The sequence below is a fragment of the Gobio gobio genome (genome assembly GCF_949357685.1).
Source record: "Gobio gobio genome assembly, chromosome: 23".
Classification (NCBI taxonomy): Eukaryota; Metazoa; Chordata; class Actinopteri; order Cypriniformes; family Gobionidae; genus Gobio; species Gobio gobio.
Genome location: NC_137119.1, coordinates 18,956,739 through 18,982,985, shown reverse-complemented (window position 1 = coordinate 18,982,985; position 26,247 = coordinate 18,956,739). Strand labels below are relative to the sequence as shown.

Below are 26,247 nucleotides of genomic sequence, written 5' to 3'. Positions count from 1 at the left end.
CATATTTACACATTAGATTAATCCGCGCTGAGGAGCCGTGCCTATGTACAACCCACGTAAAACTGCAGTTTTAAGAAATGTGTCATATTTTGCGTAATAGGGCAGTGCGATATTGAAGAAAAATGCGATATGCAATACCATGTTAAATAAAACGATATTCAATATGCGATACGATATTGCTTTAAGTGTGTAAAATCTATTTAAATTATATTAAAAAAATTATTTAAAAACTGAGAATGATGCCATTTATGCCTTTCACATTCTTTCTGGGAAAGGAAAGCATCGCTACAACTTCTGAAAGTGACCAGCAGTGTTTTAGCAAAAATAAATGTCACAAATCTGACAATATAATTTTAACATCAATGTAGACAAACAAAAAATGTAATGCCAATATTTAAAATACCAAAAACTATTTTCTTGACTTGGTAATACCAAAACTTAACATCAAGAACATCCAGGTAAAGAAAGACACCTGAACTAGGGGTGGACGATTATTATTTTAATTTAACTTTGTTATTAAAATTAAGAACTAAAAACAGTAGTCTTCACATGAGTTAAATATACACTGATACAAAATAAAGCTACAAAGGTTATTCAGCCAAGAGCACAGTGATTTTCTCTTGTTCTTTTGTTGTTTGACAGACAGCGGCAGGTTTACTGTATTAGCAGGTTTACTGTATTAGCAGGCTGTCACTTTAAGACCTAATGCACGGATCCTATAGACACGCATTCGTCTTCTTTCCCCCAACTGATATCGTTCACTTAAAGTATAACCGACTGTGTTTACATGAATACTCATCAAGACAGCCATTTTCGTTTAATAACTCTTTTTAACGTCAAGCAAGTCACATAAGTAACAGTCGTGTGCCCAGTCTATTCTCTGCTGTATGCGTCGACCTAAAACGTACACTTTTCACAATGCTGAAGTAGCCTATTAAAATCAATCATTCATATTGCGTGCAGTTGCGATATGCATATCGCGATATGAACATTTGCTTTATTTCGATAATTTCGATATAATACGCAGCCCTATTGTGTAACAATGGTCAGTAAGTGCAGTTGGCACATTCACCATTGTATCTTGTGAAAGGCCAATATCACCACCAAAAAATTCAACATTTATGTCATCAATGGTAGCAAAGCGGTCGTAAGTTGGGATCAACAGTGCAGAGGAGCGGACAATGGCCTCCATATCGATTTTAATTGGTGTAAGTGCGACAAGATCTCGCTTTGCCATAGGAACAGGGATAGATGTGGTCTATCACGCCACAGATCAGCCTGAGAAAGCCACACAAGGTGCTGATGATTAGCCTCCGTGGACTGATAACAGCCAGCCCATGATCAATGAGCAGATAGATGGAGAGGAGCAATAGAAATCACAGAAGGATCGAGAAGGAAATGAGTTCTTTTTTTAACCACACATTTTAAAATGGACCAAATGCGCACATGCTGTTTCTGCAGGTGTCAAAGTTGACAGAGCTGGTATTGAGTAGGAAGACAGGCACTGCATCATCCCTTGCAAACAGAGGAAGATATGAAAACTCAAGTAAACAACTCCCAAGACTCATGGGGAAATTCACTAAGAATGAATCATGCAATGCTGATGGCATTGTTTATTTGTGCATTCTGTCGATTTAGCACTCAATTCACTAAATAAACCTGCAAATCAGGTAATGGCATAAACACACAAGAATTAGTGCTGAATGTGATTTGCATGATTCAAATGCCCTATATGGGCCAGTTATGAGTGCCGCAATCTTGCATACTTTGCTGAAACTTAAACTTTATTTAAATATATTTATCCAATTCTTCCATTTTAATTTCTTTCTTGTTTTATAATTATTATATTTTATTTTATTTATTTTTATCACTACTATTTTTTATCATCTTTAGGTTAAAGCACTTTGAATTACCATTTTGCATGAAAAATAAATACATTAATTAAAATATGAATAAATAAACATTGCAGATTTTAGAAGAAGGCTTCAGGAATTAGGCCTGGAAGTACTCATTGATAAGTCACTGCCCTCTGATTTAGGAATAGTCCGAGGGTTAGGGTTTGGATTAGATTGGGCTATGATTGGTTGGTTATAAAGGACTAATAAAGGAAGTTAAATAACAATGGGAGCTGAAGTGAATAAAGGAAATTCTCACCTTTCCATCCTCAGAGCAGATGCCAACATGATCACCGCTGTCATCCAAACTAATCTGGTTTATTTTCACTGGACTCTATAGAGAACAAAGGAGGGAGAAACAGTCATATAATCAGGGTTTGAAATTAACACCTGCCAACTCGCCAAATGCAGGTAAAAATCATTAGTCACAGCAGATCTTAGTCACAGCAGTCAATAAACCAGTTGCTGTGATGTCTGCCATTAATGTTCATCAAAGAACAAAGGTAACAGAAAATGTTTGCTTTATTAAGGATTCATCTACAGGGAGTGCAGAATTATTAGGCACGTTGATTTTCTGATCATATTTTATTTCCAGGCACATTTGACCAATTCCAAACCACAGTAATCCTAATACCTACTATTGATTTAGTATTTAATAATGTATAAGTGATATATAATTGTTCATGAAGGCTGGAAATGAAAATCACCTTATATTCAGGTGTGCAGAATTATTAGGCATGTTTTCTTTTACAGATAAATTGAGCCAAAAAAGAGATTTAACGAGATTTTAAGAGATTTTAAGATTTAAAAGTATTAAATGCCCATGAGAAGGATGCAATACTAATGCAATACTAGACATTGCAGTTAAGGCATGACCATTGGACAGTGAAATGCTCGTTGGGTCAGCAGGATCTGACAAAAACATGTCATGTGGCGGAGAAAAGACACCTGTTAACTGCAAAAGAATGAAGAATTAAGGGGAAGAATTAAGGGTGAAACCATCAGGAACCCTTTAGTCTCCAGCGCCACCATTTTCCAGAGCTGCAACCTACCTGGAGTCTCCAGAAGTGCAAGGTGTCAGGATCTCAGAGACTTCAGTTAGGTAAAGAATCCTAAAAAATGACCCCCACTAAATAAGAATCATAAGCTGAAGTGTTGTAAAATACATGAAGAAGGTTTTTTTATAGGCTTTATGGACAGATAGGTTGAGAGTGACTCTTGAAGGACCAGCACCACATCCTCTAGTACCACTGTTTGAAGAATTCATCTTCCAGAATCTGGCAGTACGTTTTGGGAGTTCATTTTTAGTCCATCTCTGCAAAACGGACTTCAGGATGGACTAAAATGAACTCCCAAAACGTACTGCCAGATTCTGGAAGATGAATTCTTCAAACAGTGGTACTAGAGGATGTGGTGCTGGTCCTTCAAGAGTCATTCTCAACCTATAAAACCTATAAAGCCTATAAAAAAGCAGGCTTCATGTATTTTACAACACTTCAGCTTGTGATTCTTATCTAGTGGGGGTCATTTTTTAGGATTCTTTACCTAACTGAAGTCTCTGAGATCCTGACACCTTGCACTTCTGGAGACTCCAGGTAGGTTGCAGCTTTGGAAAATGGTGGCGCTGGAGACTAAAGGGTTCCTGATGGTTTCACCCTTAATTCTTCACCTTAATTCTTCATTCTTTTGCAGTTAACAGGTGTCTTTTCTCCGCCACATGACATGTTTTTGTCAGATCCTGCTGACCCAACGAGCATTTCACTGTCCAATGGTCACGCCTTAACTGCAATGTCTAGTATTGCATTAGTATTGCATCCTTCTCATGGGCATTTAATACTTTTTGACTTTTCAGTCTGAGTTAAATCTCTTTTTTGGCTCAATTTATCTGTAAAAGAAAACATGCCTAATAATTCTGCACACCTGAATATAAGGTGTTTTTCATTTCCAGCCTTCATGAACAATTATATATCACTTATACATTATTAAATACTAAATCAATAGTAGTTATTAGGATTACTGTGGTTTGGAATTGGTCAAATGTGCCTGGAAAAAAAATATGATCAGAAAATCAACGTGCCTAATAATTCTGCACTCCCTGTATATTTCATTTACTATTTATGCTGTGCAGACTGTTTGATAACTTCATTCAATTTCTGTAAATGTCCTACCTGTTAGACAGGTATGAAGGCCACAGGTAAATATGACATTTATTATAATGGGTTTATGTGAAGATTGTTTTAAGTTTACTTCAATTAAAAGTTTTTTTAAGCCTAATGTTGAAATTGATATAGCTTTCAATTATACTGTAGAATGTCTAATCATTAATGTTAAAAAAATAAATAGAGAGAGAGAGAGAGAGAGAGACGTAGTTAATTTGGTTTATTTCTTTTTGGCTAGTAGAATTTCTGAATGGCTGATAACTTATAAATTTAGTAGCCAAATTGGCCGGTGAGTGAAAAAGTTCATTTCAAACCCTGCATATAATGTAATCAGACATAACATGGCATAATGGCTCAAACATTGGCAGATCTATAACAATCCAAAAAGATAATTTCAGACTTACAATTTCAAACTTCTGTGTAACATTTCCTTGGATATCCAGAAGGTAAACCTTCCCAAAGTGCGTCCCAAGAGCCAGGAACTGAAAGCAACAGAGGGCACAAACATGCCAGACACACAAGTGAAAACCACGGGACATCCTGCACTTATACAGAGTAAAAAGCTGTGGAGGAGGTATTAAAAATGAGTTTTACCAGGCATGGCTACGAGGCCTCAGTGTTTGTGCGTGTATGTGAGAGTGTGTGTTTGTGTGTGTGGTTTCGGCTGGACCCTTCGGGGGCAAAAAGTGTGAAATTGCTGGAGGACAGGAAAGCCTATTTATCAGAGCGGCCCAGTGTGAAATAGCGTTTTTTCCCCCGACATATCAAAACGGTTCAACATAATATATGCACCACAGGTCACACATCTCTGCCCTCTACACCAACACTCTGACTGTCAGAATAATGCAATTACATTTCAGAGTTTAACATACGAAAACTTTTGCTATTTTCTCTTGTGAATTGCCAGTATCACCACCAACCAATTCAGCATTTACAGTTTGGACAGTCTAGGACCAAATGATAAACTATGTTATAATTATAAACCTCACACACCAATCTTTATCACAAGTTTGTTGAAAGCTACTTACTCTTAAATATTGCATGCATTTCTATTTATTCACTGAAGACGTCATAAAAAACATTGATTGCAACCTAATTTAATTCAGAAATCTGATCAATTTTCTAATTGAAACAAGATATTCAAACTTAAATTTTATCAATCAGCAATTAAACAGTGACAGATGATTGGAGGGGCGGGACTTATAAAGAGCTCTAGGTGATGTCAGCAGAAAAGGAAAGTCATTTCAGAGCCAGATCAAGTTAAAGTATTATACTTTCATTAAAGATTACAAACAAACAAAAACATTTCTTGCGAATAACACGTTCATGGATTATTTATAATGAGACCAGGAAAGTGTATTAAGAAATAAAATACATTTTTGTTTCATGCTGACTGTCACTCTGTAGTACAGAAATATCAGCCTGTGTGTCGTCACATCGTCAATCATCAGAACATTTCTTTTAAATACACATCTTGACAGGGCATTCGACTTTGCGACCAAATTCAATATTGTGATGTACACTCACCTAAAGGATTATTAGGAACACCTGTTCAATTTCTCATTAATGTAATTATCTAATCAACCAATCACATGGCAGTTGCTTCAATGCATTTAGGGGTGTGGTCCTGGTCAAGACAATCTCCTGAACTCCAAACTGAATGTCAGAATGGGAAAGAAAGGTGATTTAAGCAATTTTGAGCATGGCATGGTTGTTGGTGCCAGACGGGCCGTTCTGAGTATTTCACAATCTGCTCAGTTTACTGGGATTTTCACGCACAACCATTTCTAGGGTTTACAAACAATGGTGTGAAAAGGGAAAAACATCCAGTATGCGGCAGTCAAGCTGATAGAAGAGCAACTTTGACTGAAATTACCACTTGTTACAACCGAGGTATGCAGCAAAGCATTTGTGAAGCCACAACACGCACAACCATGAGGCGGATGGGCTACAACAGCAGAAGACCCCACCGGGTACCACTCATCTCCACTAAAAATAGGAAAAAGAGGCTACAATTTGCACAAGCTCACCAAAATTGGACAGTTGAAGACTGGAAAAATGTTGCCTGGTCTAATGAGTCTCGATTTCTGTTGAGACACTCAGATGGTAGAGTCAGAATTTGGCGTAAACAGAATGAGAACATGGATCCATCATGCCTTGTTACCCCTGTACAGGCTGCTGGTGGTGGTGTAATGGTGTGGGAGATGTTTTCTTGGCACACTTTAGGCCCCTTAGTGTCAATTGGGCATTGTTTAAATGCCACGGCCTACCTGAGCATTGTTTCTGACCATGTCCATCCCTTTATGACCACCCTCTGATGGCTACTTCCAGCAGGATAATGCACCATGTCACAAAGCTCGAATCATTTCAAATTGGTTTCTTGAACATGACAATGAGTTCACTGTACTAAAATGGCCCCCACAGTCACCAGATCTCAACCCAATAGAGCATCTTTGGGATGTGGTGGAACGGGAGCTTCGTGCCCTGGATGTGCATCCCACAAATCTCCATCAACTGCAAGATGCTATCCTATCAATATGGGCCAACATTTCTAAAGAATGCTTTCAGCACCTTGTTGAATCAATGCCACGTAGAATTAAGGCAGTTCTGAAGGCGAAAGGGGGTCAAACACAGTATTTTGTATGGTGTTCCTAATAATCCTTTAGGTGAGTGTATTTTCTGAGTGAAACGGAATATTGAATGAGAAAAATAGAGGGTGTGGCTTGTTTTTATTCGCTCTGGGATTTTACTGGATCTAGGAAAGCAGGCGTTCTATTCAGCTTGTTGTCAAAGCTCACAGCAGACTGACAGTCGGTTCTACCCAAGCAGTCAAACTGAAGTCATCAGAGATGGTAGGCCATTCCAGAGTGGAAGTACATTTTCAGATTTTGAAAAAAAAATTGTTAGTAGATTAACTTGCACGGATAAACGGTTTACCACAAGACTAGTAATGTGCGCTAACAAATTAAATAGGGTCAATTTTGACTTAATGCCAAAATTGCCTTTTTCAGGTGATTATGAATCAGTGGGTAAATTCACTAGGAATTAAGTAAAACTACTAGTATCAATATTAATATTAAAAAATTAAAATAATATAAACTAATATGAATTATTCCGAGGTGAAGTGAATAACACTGATTATCTCTTCATCACGGTACCTGTTAGTGGCTGGGATATATTAGGTAGCAAGTGAACATTTTGTCCTCAAAGTTGATGTTAGAAACAGGAAAAATGGGCAAGCGTAAGGATTTGAGCGAGTTTGATAAGGGCCAAATTGTGATGGCTAGAAGACTGGACATCTCCAAAACTGCAGCTCTTGTGGAGTGTTCCCGGTCTGCAGTGGTCAGTATCTATCAAAAGTAGTCCAAGGAAGGAACAATGGTGAACCGGCGACAGGGTCATGGGCAAGTGCATACACAGTGCATCGCAGTTTGTTGCGTATGTGGCTGCTTAGCCACAGACCAGTCAGGGTGCCCACCGCCGAAAGCACCAACCATGGAGTAATGGAAGAAGGTGGCCTGGTCTGATGAGTCACGTTTTCTTTTACATCACGTGGATTACCTGGGGAACACATGGCACCAGGATGCACTATGGGAAGAAGGCAAGCCGGCGGAGGCAGTGTGATATATTGGGCAATGTTCTGCTGGGAAACCTTGGGTCCTGCCATCTATGTGGATGTTACTTTGACACGTACCACCTACCTAAGCAATGTTGCAGACCATGTACACCCTTTCATGGAAAAGGTATTCCCTGGTGGCTTTGGCCTCTTTCAGCAGGATAATGCGCCTGCCACAAAGCAAAAATGGTTCAGGAATGGTTTGAGGAGCACAACGAGATTGAGGTGTTGACTTGGCCACCAAATTCCCCAGATCTCAATCAAATCGAGCATCTGTGGGATGTGCTGAACAAACCTCACAACTTACAAGACTTAAAGGATCTGCTGCTAACATCTTAGTGCCAGATACCACAGCACACCTTCAGGGGTCTAGTGGAGTCCATGCCTCTGGAAAATTAGGCCTGGGGATGTAATTAAAATGAGTTGCATAGTTTTTGCCTAACTTTTCGCTAATGTTCCCTTTCATTTACCTTATTACAGCTAAAGTTTGTTTTCTTATTAGTGTTATTGTTTGATATTTCCTAATTACCAATTTCATACAGTATGTAGGCTAATTCGGCCCCTTGTGAATAAAATTGGTAATTTCCATGTTCTTCCTTTTGTTACAGAAATACTGGTTATTAGAGCAGCATAAAGAAGAGAAGAGAATGTATTGTGCATGCGCTCTGTATAGTGTCACTAAGGTTAAACAAATAAAATGAAATCAGGCCACGTAAGGTGATGTTCAGTCCACTCCGACCGGCAATCTAAAATTAGTTTGACACCCATGCAGATTTGGGTCTATTGCTCTGCCAGCTGAAAACTGGACCTAGCTTTACAAAAGCATCCAGACACACTATAAAAAACACACAGAATGAGTCCATCTCTGAAACTGAGGTTACTCTGTTTCCAAACACATACACACACACACCTGCTTACACGTGCACAGACCTTTCCCTGTCGCAGCACACCAAGCCACCCCATGCTTCACTGCAGTCTATAATGAAATGCTTATATTTACAGGCACAGCCGAGCATGTCCAACAAAACCCCCCGCAATCTCCCCAAATAAAATCAGCCAAAAATAAATAAATAAAAGGAGTGGCCTCACCAGCCTCAGTAGCTCTTAAAGGGATTTATCAAAATGGAATTGCTGAAATGAAATTCGGAATCCTGGCACTTAAAATATGAGGCAACATTAGGCAGGTGGTGTTCTTGTGTGTCTAGGTGGCGGAATCCACACTGGCGCACATGCATGAAAGACTATAAGGGAAGAGATGGAAGGAGAGAATGATAGAGATGTGAAAGAAGGTGAAAGAGTGAAAAAAGGGGGGACTCTCATTTGAAATTCAGCTTTTCAACATCTCCTCTTCTTGCAAGCTTGCCTTTTTTTGGAGAGATGGAAGAGGAGGAAAGGGAGGGGGAAGTCCCCAAGGAAAAGCAGGAAAAGAGGGGGGGGTAAAAATCAATAGCGGTTAATAAAACATCAGGTGAGGAGACATAACTAGGTATGACTATTCCTCCACAGCATCCGTGCATGAGTGAACCGGCTGCCATGACGATTAACCAGCCCACGTAGAATGTTCCACCAACAAAAATATCAAACCCGGGGAAAAAAACAAAGAAGACAGGAAAAAAAGACATAGAAATCTAAAAGCAGGAAAAAAAACAGGAAATCAGCGAAAGGGTGGTGGCCTGTGAGCGTTTGTGCGTAAGCACTTCTCTTAGAAAAGTATGGTCTGGAGGAGTCAAAATGTTATATTAAGTACTATACAAGAGTGTAATGAAATTAAATAATAATAATAAAAAATAATTAACAGCTCCCAGATTTCTCTGTATTTAAGGATTTAAAATGAATGATTTTTGAATTTTATAATGAAAAAAAAAAAACATTTAATCTAAAATTAAATTTTAACCAAGTTGCAATTAAGTTCATAAATTAAATTGTTTCAATTTATTTTAGATTTCTTAAAATGCTATATGAAATACATTAAAACAAACTGTATATACACATGATGTCTTGCACTTTTTCATATATAAAAAAACCTGCTAAAAAACTTAAGCAGAGTTCTGAGGACCTTATCATGGACTGTCATGCAGCTGGCCGCATCCTTCTGCAAGATCTCTGTCACACCATTGGTCAGCCTCTCGTACTTCAGTTTAGGCTCCTCCTCAGTGTCTTCCTCCTGAACAAACACAAACACACCCATCCTTCATTAGTTTGGAACGTGAATTCACACATTCATATGTGTTCAAAAAAAGTATCCATTAAGCATTTTATTCTCTTATATTTATTATGGTGCAATTAATTAAGTCTTACCAAATATCATATAATTATTAAGCATGAAATGTTAATGGGACCCTGTTTCATGATTTAGTAAAAGGACTTCTAAACTTTTTTGTCACTCTTTTGACCTAAAATATTTCAACAACTTAAGTCAAGTCACCTTTATATAGCGCTTACAGAAATAGTTTCAAAGCAGCTTTACAGTGATAAACAGGAAAGTAATGATCAATGAGGCAAGCTAAATTAAATTCTGCTGTAAAGCTATAAAAATAAAACAACAGTGTCATGGTTCAGCTAAAGTCAGTTCAGTGTAGATTTAGTTCGGTTTTATACCTGTGTAAAGCTCATCAATTATGAAATGAGTTCAATTCAGCTATAAAGCAGCTCTGGAGAAAACAATGATGTCATCATCCAGTTCAGTTCAGTTATCATCAAATATCTAGCTTCCACTGGATTGCCTTCCATATTCAACTTACAGAAAAAGTGTAGTGCCTCTCGCAGTTCATTGCACACCAGTTACGCTTTTTTTCAGATCTTGCAGAAGCTAGATATTTTACATTATAAAGTTTTAAATATGGATATTTTTCTAACACAAACGCATTGCTTCGCTTCTGAAGGCCATTATTAACCATATATTAACCATATATATTATACCATATATATTCTGAAGGCCATATATTATTTAAGAAGCTGTCAGCGATTAAAATATTGATTTTGAAGATGTTGAAAGTGAGTTTTGAGAATATGTTTGAGATGGTGAATATGAGCCAGATGATGAGAACAGTGATGATGGTATAAAACATCTGCTCAAACTGAACTCTTCCAAGCTCCAAAAGGTAACAAAATATGCTTGATTTTATTCTTCTATAATTGTTACTCTAATATCAGGAGAGTTTTATATTATCGCAACAGGTAGAGGTCCATCCGTGTAAGAAATAGACCCGGGTAGCTAAAGACCCAAAATATGTAATAATGATTGCCGAAAAATTAATGCATTTAAGGGTTAATTAATAGTTTTATTCAGCAAGGATGCATTCAATTGATCAAAAGTGACAGTAAAGACTTTTACACTGTTAATATATATATATATATATATATATATATATATATATATATATATATATATATATATATATATATATATATATATATATATATACACACACACACACACACATTTATTATACACTTAATACATATTTATATATTCTTTTTATTTTTGGACAACTATGAATTCGATCACAGGCAGATTGACAGTATGGGTAGTTTCGTTTTATCAAACATTTATTTTCTCCTCATCACAACCCCCTCAATTGTCTATTTCCTGTTGTGTCCATGTGAAATTTCTAATGCCTGAGCATTTGTCATGGTCTACAAAGCCATTACAGACAGGGATGGAGAGACAGAGAGAGGAGGGGAAAATCCTGACAAACTTTCTACGTTGGGGAGGGGTGGATAATATCTCTCCTGTTTCATATCCCATAATTTCTTCCTCTTGTTAGTGTTTGCCATCGCCACGCCGATGTGGTGGATGAGTGTTGTGCCTCATTCCCTGCCGCTCCTAATTGGTGCCCTGGGGAGCAGGGGATGAAGGGAAGTCTGTCTTTAATTGCCCCTTTTCTGGAGTGGTGCGACCATCCACACTCTCCTCTTTTGCTCATCCCTCATTCTGTCTCTGTCTTTCTAGTTACAAACTTTGTTGGAACGCTATACTGAAGCATCGGGCCTCAAAACCACAGATTAATGTCAAACCCCACCAGCATCTTTCCTCATTTCGCTGCATGACATCACATTTGGAAGCTGTGGCATGTTTTTTCTTTAAGCCATGAGAGGTGCGTTCTTCTTTCATGAGGCTAGACGGGCTTTACGTGGGGTGTCGTGAATACTGTGTCAAGCTCCAAAAATGTCATACAGTATGCGTTTGGAAGACTCGGAAGCTGTGGAGATCACGTTTACACATAGCTTTCAAAGCGTACATGGTCACATCAGGAAGTGTTGGGAAGAGATAGATCAGGAGATAGAGACAGAGCTCTACAATTATGAACAAAACAAATTGTGGTTTACAGTTATTCCACGGAAAATACAATCATGCTCTCCGAGGTGTCTGGGTGCATGCAGAAGACAGTTTGTGGACAGGAGATAGGAGAGATTACTCCACGGACTGAGATTTCATTTACAAGGAGGGCAAGGCTGTTGTTTCTTTCTGTTTTCATTTTGAATTGAGGACTAGAATGTCTACTTGACATTTCATTCACTGTATCACTTAAAGACAAACTCTATCCTCAAAATCTTTTCTTAAAGCTGCACTCAAGAAAATGGACACAATGTGATATGACCTTTAACAGGGGCATTCATTGTACACAGAATATATATTTCAGGCTATGGGTTGTTATTTTATATTTAGGATATAGGATTCCTATTTAAGCATTCTAAATAACAATTACATTATACTGCACACTCTCAAAATCCATTTGTTTTAAGACACTTAAAGGGTTAGTTCACCCAAAAATTTAAATTCTGTCATTAATTACACACCCTCATGTCGTTCCAAACCTGTAAGACCTTCGTTCATCTTCGAGAAAGGTAATAAAGACATCGTTAAAATAATCCATGTGACTTCAGCCGTTCAACCTTAATTTTATGAAGCGACGAGAATACTTTTTGTACGCAAAAAAACAAGTCTGTGTCAATCTCCTATGCAGTTTACATACAGTGCGCCGCTTCAGAGTTCTATGGCAGAACAATGGCTCACCATTGGCTAGCTCCAGTGTCAGCATCTCACGGATGCGTCATGGTGCTCACGTGAACAGCGTCGGCCAATGGTAAGCCGGCATTCTGACGTAGAACCCAGAAGATATCAAAAATATCTTAATTTGTGTTCCGAAGATGAACAAAGGTACAACATGAGGGTGAGTAATAATGACAGTTTTCTTTTTTGGGTGAACTAACCCTTTAAAGTCAAAGTTGGCAATTCTTAAGGAATTCTAATTCTATTTTTCATTCATGTTCCTTTGAAATCTTGGTCCCACTTTATATTAGGTGGCCTTGACTACTATGTACTTACATCAAAAAATAAGTACAATGTACTTATTGTGTTCATATTGTATTGCAAAACACTTTTGCTGATATTGAGGTGGGATACGGGTAAAGTTGTGAGTGGTATGAGTAAGTTTATGGGTAGGGTTAGGTGTAAGGGAAGTAAATACAGAAATTAATTACAGATGTAATTACATGCAGGTAATTTTTAAAATGTAAGTACAATGTAAAAACATGCATGTATGAACACAGTAAGTGCATTGTATCAAATTATTAATTTAAATGTTAGTACTTAGTAGTTAAGGCCACTTAATATAAAGTGGGTCCGAAATGTTTAATCACAATAACATCCCCTTCCTCTTGCAATGACATCGCTTCTCTTCTCTGATGACATATTTTCTGCCGCGAGGGCGGGACAACCTGTCACATGACATGAGATCCCAGCAATAACAAACGATCCAACAAATTCCTGATGGACAAAAGTCCTGCCCTACATGCCCAAGTCCCATTTTTTAACTATGAACATAGTCCACACTCCAAAAACACTCCAAAAAAACAGAAAAAAAGTGTCAAAATACTTTTTTTAAATCATGATTTTAATCATTATATCTATTGTTCTATAATTCAAAACCTACAAATATTGTTTTTGTGATTTTTGTGCAATCATTCTTTAAATGAAATGCCTTTTGTTTTGTTTTAATATTTTGTTATCTAATCCATTTCAAAACTAGACAATTCTGGTTTGATTAATGAGATAAATTGTGCAGTCCTTGGTTTTACCTCTGATTCATCTGAAGATTCTTCACTTTGTTTTCTTCCCTGGAAAAAAAGAAAGAAAAAGTAATGCATTACCTCTGAAAATATTATTAACAAGGCACATTATTTCCTACATTCCTGTTATAAATATTTAATATTACGTGGAATACTACACCAAAACATACAAAACAGTCATTATCTAAAAGTATTCTTTATTTTGTTGGTAAACTTGCTGTCATCCCTGCTGAAAAAAGCCTCAGCTGATTTAAGATGGTCTCCCAGACTGCCCAGTGGACAAGCGTCCAAATGTGTCCAGTCTAGGAGAGCAACTAAAACCAGGACACGAGTTTAAGCTGGTTATAAATGTTGTTTTTCACCAGGTAGAGTAACACTGGCAGTAGTAGTAGGCAGTGATATATTGTTAAGTGTCAAACTATCGTGTTAGCCTGACAGCTCCAATAGCACGTCTTTAAAATATTTCCTTTCAAATATCCTGCACACAGCACACACAGTGTACCTCGAATAGACCGCACGCCTTAAAAATTAAACATACAGAAACAATATATTTACATTCACAGGCTTCTGTCATTTGACAACAGATTCTTCCTAGAGAAACGTACCTGATCTTCCACTTCCGCCATGATACAGGCTCCAAAAATGGAATAATAGGGCAGCTTTAGTCTTCGTCTACCAATATGGTATGTCGACAATAATAATATTTTTTATATACACTCAAATAAGTAATTTTGCTCAATAAACCAGTGTAGCTGGTCATGCGATACTCATTTTGATGTACCCTGTGTCACATGACAAAAACAGGAAGCATCGCTAGAGCATCATGGGATTTGTAGTTTAAGTGCAAGAGAATGAATGGGCTTTACAACGGACCTTTTTCCCCTCAAGTAGGCCTATATGCGATTTAATACATTTTTATTTTAGTAGGATGCGCATTTTAGCCGACCTTCACATTTATTAAATAAAATTGTAATTCAACATCTACATGTGAGCAACAGATTTGAATGTCACGTCGAAACGTCTTGTCTCCTGTATATAAATCAGCTGACCCTAAACAATCACTGTCATCTACCTTCATCCTTTTGCTTATTCTAATCCATCAGCCAAGAGGAAGTGTGATGTAATTTGACATTGTTACATTTGTAACAGATAGACCGCCATAGGACAGGATCATTTGAGACAGGCTGTCAATGTGTCTCATATGTTTATGCAGATAGTGGCTGGCAGGGCGAGCTTTGCTCTTACCATATACTGGTAATGAGTTGGAATATCAGCTCCATTCACTTAAGTTTGGAGTTTACTCAGCAATTATTAAAATTCATAGGCAAAGATTATGCAAATTTGCATATAGGCCTACACATCAAATACCCATATTTTAATGTTTGCATAATAAATGTTGATCATATAAAATTAGATCAAAACCAATACTGCATTAATAATAAAGACTAAAATCAGCTCAAAAGAAAAAGTGGAACAGGCTTGTGACCTATATTGTAAACATAAAAGTATAAGTTAAATATGATCTAATTTCATTGTGCAATTCCATCTCTAATGCCTTCTGCAGTGAGTAAAAGCTCTTTAAATAGTTGAACAGCTGGGGTCATTGCATCTCTGCCACATGTGTAGGTTCACTTTCTAATAATTTATGAGAAATGACCCACTGCGCCTCTGCTTATTGCTTTATTGGCTCAAGCCTATAATGCTTCGGGCTGTTTTTAAATAATTCACTGATAATGTCTTATCTTGTTTTTTTTTTGTTGTTTTTTTTTTACTATGTTGTTTTTACACATCTTAAGTTTCTTCAAAGTATGGCTGATATTTGTTCATTCTGTCTATAAAATGAAGATTGTTATTCTTAATTGTTTAAAAAAATAAATATATATAAAAAAATATATATTTGCCATAATATAAAAACTTGTGAACAAATAATAAAATAACATACATAAAATAAAATAAAATAAAAGAGTAACATCTTTAATAACTGATTTTGAAAACCGAAATTATACAAAATAAACAGAAGTACCTAATAAATCATAAAATAAAAGTATAAAAAGTATCTTAAATTATTTTGGTTGAACAGAAATTGCACACAATACCCTGAAATTTGAACAAAAAAAGAGAAAATAAATAAAAAGTATTTATTAATTATTTTGGGGGGAACAAAAAAATGTAAACTGAATTTTGAAGAAAACGAGCATGACATTATGATCAGGAGTTAACCAGGCTATGCTGTACATCACACATCTTCGGTATGTGTAATAATAAAATGATGTGTGGCCAATCTCCTCCTATATTACTGCACTCATTTCTCCTGAGGGAAAAAGTCTCTTCCTCAAGTTGAGAGCCGTTCTCTTAGGAGGTGACCTTTAAGTTCCATTTGGTGCGGAGGTCATTGTGGTGTCTCATCTGACACACTCAGATCCACACACACCTATCTCAGTCTTCACCCCCGGCTTGAGTCTTTCAGCCTCCTGAACCTGCTTTTGACACATTGCCATCACAGCGCATTATTTATTAATATCTCTGTTGTTGTGTGTCTGATTTGTCTGTTTTTGAGTGGCTTTGGTTTCTACTAATGTTTTACGGCACAAACATTATGTGATTTTTTATTTTGAGAAGCAGACAAAGAAAAGTCATAAGTTGCCTATTGTTTTTGTTAGTTTTTTTTTAAAGTGTACAAAATATATCTTTGTTGGGCAGATGAATTTGATTACAAGCACTAAAGGTATGTAGGGCAAGTCATTATATGTTTTTTGCTTGAAGTGATTCTACTGCAAAAAGACAGATGTAAAGGTCTTCTTCCGGCTTCGATTCTGCCACGTCTTCCACGGACTGTGAGATTGTGATTCACTTTCTCCAGACCTTTGCCACGGTCAGCGAGGGGACATGAGGTGAGAAAGAGATCACAATGGGACAAGTGCAGGCCTGTCTTTCTCACTCTGTCTTGTCTTGCCCTCTGTAAACCACTTCCCTTAATTCTCTCTCTTAATATCGCTCTCTTTCTACACAATTTCTAACCTCCTCTCCTCTCCCCCCAGATCGATCTTGGCATGCTGGTGCAGCCTGACGTGGGCAGGGGGGCGAGTGGGGAGCGCTGGCCCTTCTTCTCACCCTCATCACCTTCGCTCTCCCCCACCGAGGCCAGAGAAGAAAGCCCTGCTGAGGATATAAACAACAAATTCTACCTTAGATCTTAGCCAATGCAACTGACCAATCCATAATTTTTGTTGTCGTTGTTTGAGAATCAAGATACTTGTAGCATTTACCGCAGTTCTCACTACACAACCCCATGATGCATGCAGCATTTGGGTCAGTAAAAAATAAATAGACCTACATTAAAAATTAAATTCATACATACACTAACTTGAATATACCTCTTCTGTGATAAGCAGAATACTATTTCTGAAGTAGGTTGTTAGGTGATGTTATAATAAATAAAACATGGAATGCTTGAAAAGAAAATCTTTTAAGTAGCTGGCATAATCATGTTATTCTTTCTTAGATACGAGAATATTTCAACAAAACTGCTTCACTGTTTTAGCCTGGATGCCAGCCGAACTTAGCCCCGCCCACAACATTTTTACTCGGGCAGTTCGGTCTGGAATTGATCGGTAGAGAAGTAATTATGCCCGAACAGAAACTGTTCGGACCAATGAAATTGTCAGGGCGGGCTTTAGACGATGATGGACAGATGATAAACAGTAACGTAATCATCCACGTCATCAAAAGCCGCTTGGGTTGAGTTTGTTCTAATCCTAAACGGAGAACTTGTTCGTATATGCATTCACCTTTACTATTTCTCTCAGAAATGATGATCGTGTTGGTAAGTACTCTGTGTATCCTTAAATTATTTTTTTTACAACACCGGCAAAGATCGTACAATAATCTTGTTCTTCTAACGTTAGGCTACTTATTCCAGCGTGCGTGCAGACAGGGTTGCCAAGTTTTTACAACAAAACCCGCCCAATTGCTAACGTTCCTCAAAACTAGCCAAAAACAAGCCCAATAGCTTTCCAGGGGGGTTCTCCGGGGAAAAAAAGGCATTTGGGGGGTAAAATATGTGTTCTTTTGGCAGGGCTGGCAGCTAAAAATCGCATTCTTGGGTTTGTATATCACATAATTGGGGTCGCTTCAACCCGCGGACATGGCAACACAGTGCAGTTGAGTTCTGTTGACATTTGACAACTAACGTTGTGCGTCGCTCCGTTGCTCTGATTGGTTGTAGGTCTATCCAATTGAGATCTTTCCTGGTTCGGTTGAAACACGCCCCATAATCACAGCCCAACGGAGCGGTCTCAGACTCATATTCTGACTAGAATTGAGTATGACGACGTCAGGCTATCACTGTTTATCAAAGGGACTAAATTTTAAAACTAGAATTCAGAAACCCTTGTTATTAGCGACACCGGTGGCCGTTAAGTGAACTGCAGCCAGCTACTTACTGCTTGTGCACTGCAACGTAGTCAAAGAGTATAGAAGCCCAAGAGGCGAAACTCTAGGCGTTTCTCAATGTCAAGGAAGGATCCTCAGAAGCCAGAATTCCGAGGATGTTACGTCATCGACGTCCGTCGAAGGGCTGTTCCAATGTCGCGGATCCTCGGAATTTCAACCAAGGTCTGAGTCCTTAGTTCGAAAAATATGCCATATACAGGAAAGGATGCATACGAGTAGACTTCGCGCACTTAGCGTTCTCAAATCACCCACAATCCTATGCGTGCAGCTTTGCTATCTTCTTAAAAAAATTCAAAATATCGGACGCTGGCGGAGTCGGAGCGTTAACAATATGCAATATATAATAATAATAAAGCAATATGCTTTCAAGTGTAAGTATTTACGTTACCAAACATTTGTTATAACCGCAGTAAATATAAGTAAAGTTTAACTTTTAAATGCCAGTACAAATTACAACCGTATTGATATTATACAAATTACGTTATTGATGGCTAACGGATCTTTTCACTGACGTAATGAGGCTGACGTGCACTTGCTAGCCTGTTCCATTTACGTGTTCTCCGAATGCTAAACAGGAGCCTCGCCTAGCCTGAAGGAAGTGACTTGGAAGGACCAGTCCTGCAGAGGAAGGATCCTTGACATTGAGAAACACCTTCTGTTGTGTTATGGGTAACAGTCTGTAGATGGCACTGCGGAGGCGCGGCCGCCATTATGGACTGAAAGCTGCTGAAATCGTTAGCGCGCCTCACAACTGTGAAGATGAGCAATTGTTTTTGTTCTTGCCATTGAAACGTTCACTGTGTGCACTTTCACTGAAGATGTTGGAAAACAAGTTGTAAATATTTTTGTGATATTCTATGTAAAAGATTAACTGTCTTTAGAAATTTTAATTTATTATTTTATTTATTTATTTTTCCAAATCATATGGTGATGTTCACTAATTTCAAAATCAACATTTGAATAAATATCTTATTACTGTGTGTCTGTCTATATATTATTTCATGAATTTATGTTATTCATATATCAAGGAAAATGCATATAGAACATAAATATTGCTAGGTTAAAGGTTTGCAGTAATTTTATAATTGTATCTTTGCAAACCGTAAGTGGTAGGCTAATGAAGCCGATTTGGTGGGGGGCATACCCTTACGAAAAAGTACTATAGGAATCTTATAGTATTTTGGGACAAAATATTATAGTAATCTTATAGGAATACTATAGTAATTTCGGACATACTAGAAGTATGATAAAACTACTATAGCAGCTTTAAAATATTATAGAGGTATTACAGAACATCACAGAAGTATGTTATGTTCTGTAATACCTCTAATATCCTAGAGCCGCTATAGTATTTCTATAGTAGTCTTATAGTACTATAGTAATATTTTGTCCCAAAATACTATTTTCCTAAGGGTAATTAGGCCATGCATAACCAACACATAGACGTAACATTTTCTGTCATTTAACGTCGGTCATCCTCATTAATGTATTTTAAATTGTTTTCATATTTAGATATGACGGCCAGAAAAAAGAAAGTTAGGTTAAAGTTTTTGTTATGTTAAGTTGGTTCAGTGCCATTGACTTCCATTATTTTACGGCGTTTTCCTTCAGTTTTCAGTCCATAATGGCGGCCGCGCAGTTACGTCACGGGGGCAACTGTTGCTATGGAGCGTTCTATTGAGTTTCGCCTCTTTGACGTAATAGGCAAGAGACAAAACGTGATTCTTTTTCGTTCTTTGATTAGAAAATGAGTTGGAGATTCCTTTGCAGCGATGTACTGTTATACGCCGTCCACGCTGCCGAGTTCGACAGCAACGTTTTAGATGAATATGTAAACATCATGTGCTGCACGTTTTCCGCGCGATAACAAAATAAACACAACAAAAATGACGGCGAGAAAACAGCAATTAAGAAGCATCTGCAGCGATGTGGATATGTTTGCACAAGCTCTGCACTTCACCGGCATCATGTCGACAGATGAGGTAATTCAAATGACACTGTTATGATAGTTTGATTATAAAGTGTATTTGAGACTATACAGCCTACTAGCTATAGATCTGAATGTGAGTCAAAAATGAAAAATAATTTATTCTTTGCATGGCACATTGACGTTATTGTACAGATCTCTTTGGCATTGTCCTGAAAATTAAATAATCAAGCATTCCTTTCATGTGTCATAGAATAGAAGAGAGGTTATCTGGAGCGCGCGTCAAATCCTTTGAATTTTCCCGGCAAAACTGTCCCTTCACATTAAAATCAGTCTAGAGGCTTTCAACCTAAGCTGTTCACACGTTGGCAATAATAATGATAATAATAATAAAAATAATAATAATAACGATTCATAAATGAAAATGTATATATGTACATACAATACTATATAACTGTATATGCCTAATAACTATGTCCTAAAATATCAGATAATCTGACCTTTTTATGAAAAGACATAGACAAAATTAGTTGTCATGAAAAAACGTAATAATATTTATGACTGAATTATACAAATTCATGATATTATAAAAAAAGAAACGTTTTAAAGCAGCACTAGGTAGTTTTTGCCCTCGGGGTCCAAGGACATCACTCACTGCTCTTGATTGAATAGCTTTTGTAAGTTTAATAGGATTCATCTTTAATTTATACACTCAAATATGCAATGCTATTTTACATTCGATCAATTTCTGTATCTGAAAACTAATGTTAGACATACCTGAAAAACCTGAAAAGCATAGTTTATTTTATTAGTATCTTTACTCAATAGTATTTATTTGTGCTGCTGCTTGTATTTAAATTATTTGTTCTTATTAGTTTTTATATTTTTTATTTGACATTAGTCCCTTTTTCCCCTGAACATAGCAAATACTGAACCGTACCGAAACCGTGAACCTAAAACCGTGATACAAACCGAACCGTGAGAAATCTGTACCGTTACACCCCTAGCGTAACGCATGATAGGGGGTGCCACAAAATGGAGAACATTTTCAAAGGGTGCCTTGACCGAAAAAAGGTTGGGAAACACTGGCCTAGTCTATTGGTTACCGTTTTACAGAATCTATATGATACTTCAATTCAATGTTTGAGTGGTAGGTAATAACCATATATCGTCAATATTATAATATATCAAGCTACCCTAGATGAATCTGCAAATTTGAAAAATCGATTTGCATTATAGCTTGAGGCAAGACAAATAAACAAATATCACAGACATGTTAGGTATCCTAAAATGTGATTTTGTACGTCTTAAGGCCTGTTCACACCGGGACGATTTTCGCGCGCGTTTATCGCCGACGTTTAACGCCTCGTGACTAAACAATGGGCGCCAACGTGAGTGTGCACATTACTATTGTTATTATTGTGTACGTATTTACTAGAGTTGGGGTACTCGGACTTGGACTCGGACTCGAGTCCAATTTTGAATGAACTCGGTCTTGTCACGCACTCGGGTGAATTTGTACTCGGACTTGACACGGACTTGGACATTTTGGACTCGGAAAATATCCCGAGTGCAGTCGAGTCCGAGTCATGTGTAACAATAAAACAGCCATAAAACTAAGATAAGAAATTAATGAACGTCTCCCCGCTTGTGATTTTACTGCACCACACTGGCAGGCAGCAGTAGGATCATCTTATGCTTGCAGACAATACACACATCACACGGATGCAATGCGTGGCTAGGACAATGTCTTCAGAGTCAGCAATAATTTGTTTTGCTTTTGAAAATCATAAAGAATTTATTTGCAAGAAATCCAGTAAAAAGAAGCACTCTGCGGATTGCAAATCAACTGATGTGTCTGGCACGACTTTCTACCGACATGTTCAAAGAAAACCTAGAGAAATGTAAGTTGCTTATTATAACTTTTAATACCAACTTAAATCCAAACAACTTAGGGCTGGTTGATATGACGATATATAGGCTCTGAAAGGCCTCCATTGGCACAAGGCACGGTTCACTCTCAAGACCCTTAAAAGGTACTAAAGACGTCGTTACAAAGTCCATCTCACTACAGTGGTTCTACAATAACTTTATGGATCGGCGAGAATAGTTTTTGTGCGAAATAAAAACCTAAATAACGACTTATATAGTGATGAAGCTTCGAAGCGTTATGAATCAGTGAGTCGATTCAGCAGTTTGAATCGCCAAATTTCAGCAGTTTGGCGGTTTGACACGCGATCCGAATCATGATTCGACTCACTGATTCATAACGCTTTGAAGCTTCATGATTCCGTGTTTTGAAATCGTCATCACTATCTAAGTCGTTATTTAGGGTTTTTTTGTGCACAAAAACTATTCTCGCCGATTCATAAAGTTATTGTAGAACCACTGTAGTGAGATGGACTTTGTTAATTTGTGCTTTTCTTGCACTTGTAATTATAAAAGTTCTACATACAGTATATCTATGTCCATTCTAATGGTTTGAAACCATTTTTTATTGGAAACTAGTTGATCTGTTGACAAAATAAAAATGTTAAATGGCAATGGCTAGATGTGATAGTGGTATTTTTTGTTAAATTTTATATTGCCATTGGTTTAATGGGTTGAAAGGTTAAAATATTAATAGAAGATAAAAATTTACAATAGCAATTTCTAATCTTTTTTCAATTTAATTACACTCTGGACTCGGGCGGACTCGACTCGGACTCGGTCGATAAGAACTCGGACTTGAGTCCAACTCGGCCCCTTTTGGACTCGGACTTGGACTCGGACTTGATTGTTTAAGACTTGGACTTGACTCGAACTCGACAAAGGTGGACTCGGACCCAACACTAGTATTTACTTGCAAGAATGTAGCCCCTCCTCCTTCAGCTCACGCCAACAAGCAAACGCTGGCCCAATGTTGATCCTCGTCCTGCCTTTAATCCGATCACTTTCTCGTTTCCTCTTTTTGCTTTCCTCCGACAAAACCTTTGCTTTCTTATTTTTCTGTGCTGCTTCGGCCATGACTATAACATTCGGCAAACAAATGATAGTTTGGCTCGCACGTCCGAATTTAAGGAATTGGGGGTGGTGGTGGAAGTGACGTATATGCCGTAAAGCAGTCGAATTTTGTAGTTCTTTTTTTTCTCGGGTTACTACCCGAAACCCGAAGTTTAAAAGTACGATTAAAAACGATACAGACCCCGTCAGGCGGTGTCATTCAACCTATTGTAAGTCGATGTATCATCACAAGAGGTTTGAAAATATATTATAAAGGTTGAAAAGTTACCTAGTGCTGCTTTAAATGTAACTTTTTTGAAAATAATAATTGTATATGTGTGTATACAATTATCTCATATATAATAAACCAATAATGTAATCTAAGAACTTGGTACATGTTTTTTTTCTTCTCTTCTTTCCTTTATTATGGACATCATTTATTATTTATTATTTTCAACCCTCATCTTTTAGTATTCAGTACCCAGAATAGGTCATCAAGAGTAAACAAATTGCCATTCTTTGCTAGTCCATTTATTTCGATATCTTACATAATTAGTCCTATTTAGTTCAAAGTCATATTTTCCTATTAATTGGACATACTGTATTTATTTCTTAATCACGTTCACAAAGTGCTTGCCTCTAAGTAATGAATACCCTTTATCTGATGCCTCACATTAAGCTGCATTCTTACTTAATTAAGTGAGCTTTTTTATATTCATGACCAAAGCATAAATCACAAACAAGCCTCTTCGTTACATCCATGGCATCGAAGGGATAGCTACTAATTTTCTCCGAAAAGAGGACTAATATGGTACATAATTCTCATTTAATGTGGGAATTGGGCTTGAACCACACAATTATCTCCCACCGGAGAAAGACAATGTCTTATTTCACTTACCGAGCTATTCCCTATAATTAGGATGCACCCCTGCATCAGGGCTGGCCCGATGCCCTCAGTGGCAATTAGTATTTATTACACAGTTAATGACCATGACATGTAAAACCCAGTGAAGTGGTAAATTTAGAGCAGTCAGCGGTACTCAGTGGCTTGCTGCTAGATGTCGGGGAGTAGCTATTTGCCAAAGTGTCCTACCTGTGTCGCGACTGAATTAATGTCCAAGCATCTCATGAATGCACAAAGCAAAAAACATAAAATCAAATGGGCTTATATGAACAAACCCACTCTGTTTTGTTCTCACTGTCCTTTTCTCTTTTACTAGCAAATACATAATTTCTCTTTAATTTTTCTTGCATTTTATATGTAAATTTGATGGCACTATGTTTAGGCAAAAGCATAAACTTAAAATGGTAACACTTTATAATAAGGTCTCATTTGTTAACATTAGGTAAAGTATTAACTAACATGAACTAACAATGTATTGCAAGTATTTATTAATATTTGTTAATTTTAGTTAATAAAAGTACAGTTGTTCATTGTTTGTTCATGTTAGTTCACAGTGCATTAACTAATGTTAACAAATACAACTTTTGATTTAAATAATGTATTAGTGATGTTGAAAATAACATTAAATAATAAGGTTTCTAATGAAACTGTACAAATTAGATGTTTCTTTATTAAAGTGTTAAAGGGGTTTGTATTTATTGAAATTGAACCCTTTCCTGTCCTCTTTTTCTATGATTCACTAATGCACTGTCACCAAGCTTAGGATATTTTTTTTCTTTACAATCTACTTAGCAATGATTTATTGATCGGGGCCTCTTTCTTCATACTGAATTAGCAGGCCTTTTGGAAAATCACATTTTCTCACCTTTTGTGTGTGTGAACCTGGATGGGGGTTGACTTTGTGAATAGAAATTCAATTGGTGCCTTTGGTTGAGAGCTAGTCAAATTTGACCATTTTAATCAGTACTATTGTGCAGCATTAATATAAAGTTACTTGTTATTATTACATGCTATAGGCTAAAACAAAATAATTGTTTACATGACAGTAGAAGCTACTCCAGAACACAAGTTTAGTACACTGTAAGAGTTTTTTTTTTTTTAAATTACAGTAAAATACTAGCAGAAGGGTTGCCAGCCTCTTTTTAGTGGCCTTACTTGTGTATATAAATGAATTAAGCTATTATTTCAAAAATCATAACCTATTTGAAAAATAGTTTTCCACATATACATTAACAGACACTAATCTATGAACATGGTCCTAAAACAATGCAAAAGTTAATTTTGTACATTAAAACATTTTTTATTCACATTCAACACCTCACAAATAGGCCAACATGGTACAGTACACAATACACAAACAGCATGAGCAACAACCCTTCAAACAATACAGTAATATACAAACAGCATGAGCAACAACCCTTCAAACAATACAGTAATATACAAACAGCATGAGCAACAACCCTTCAAACAATACAGTAATATACATACAGCATGAGCAACAGCCCTTCAAACAATACAGTAATATACAAAGAGCATGAGCAACAACCCTTCAAACAATACAGTAATATACAAACAGCATGAGCAACAACCCTTCAAACAATACAGTAATACAGCATGAGCAACAACCCTTCAAACAATACAGTAATATACATACAGCATGAGTAACAACCCTTCAAACAATACAGTAATATACATACAGCATGAGCAACAGCCCTTCAAACAATACAGTAATATACAAAGAGCATGAGAGCCCAATGCTGTCCTCCAAACACGTTTGCAATGTGTAATATAAAGCCTACAAATATATGTAGGAAAAAAAGGTTAAAATACAAACATTACATTCTAAACTTAAAGGAACACGCCAACTTTTTGGGACTTTGGCTTATTAACTGTAGTCCCCAGAGTTAGATAAGTCCATACATACCATTCTCATCTCCGTGCGTGCCATAGCTCTGTCTGATGCACACCCCCGCTAGCCTAGCTTAGCACAAAGACTGGAGGTATATGGCTCCAGCTAGCCTACTGCTCAATAAGTGACAAAATAACGCCAACATTTTCCTATATACATGTTGTGATGTGTATAGTCACAGCGTGTACAAATAACAAGGTTACATGAGACACAGCCATCTTATAAACGTATACATACTGGGGACTATATTCTCAGAAGGGGCAGCACTGCTCTACTTTTGGGGAGTGATTTGCTCGCAGCACCTGAGAAGCAGCGTTGTTACTTCCGTCAA

General features: G+C 37.2%; 1 protein-coding gene across 1 annotated transcript in view; it reads right to left on the bottom strand.

Annotated features, from left to right (window-relative positions):
* Positions 1-14,551, bottom strand: part of vps41 (VPS41 subunit of HOPS complex) — a 37,689-nt gene extending 23,138 nt beyond the window's left edge. The window contains exons 1-5 of the mRNA XM_079806587.1: positions 14,348-14,551; positions 13,752-13,790; positions 9,727-9,834; positions 4,459-4,536; positions 2,155-2,229 (exon numbers count right to left, since the gene is read on the bottom strand). Of these exons, the coding sequence (XP_079662713.1) occupies positions 2,155-2,229; positions 4,459-4,536; positions 9,727-9,834; positions 13,752-13,790; positions 14,348-14,368 (321 nt within the window). The 5' untranslated portion in view covers positions 14,369-14,551. The remainder of the gene's footprint in view (positions 1-2,154; positions 2,230-4,458; positions 4,537-9,726; positions 9,835-13,751; positions 13,791-14,347) is intronic.
* Between the last annotated feature and the right edge of the window lie 11,696 nt (positions 14,552-26,247).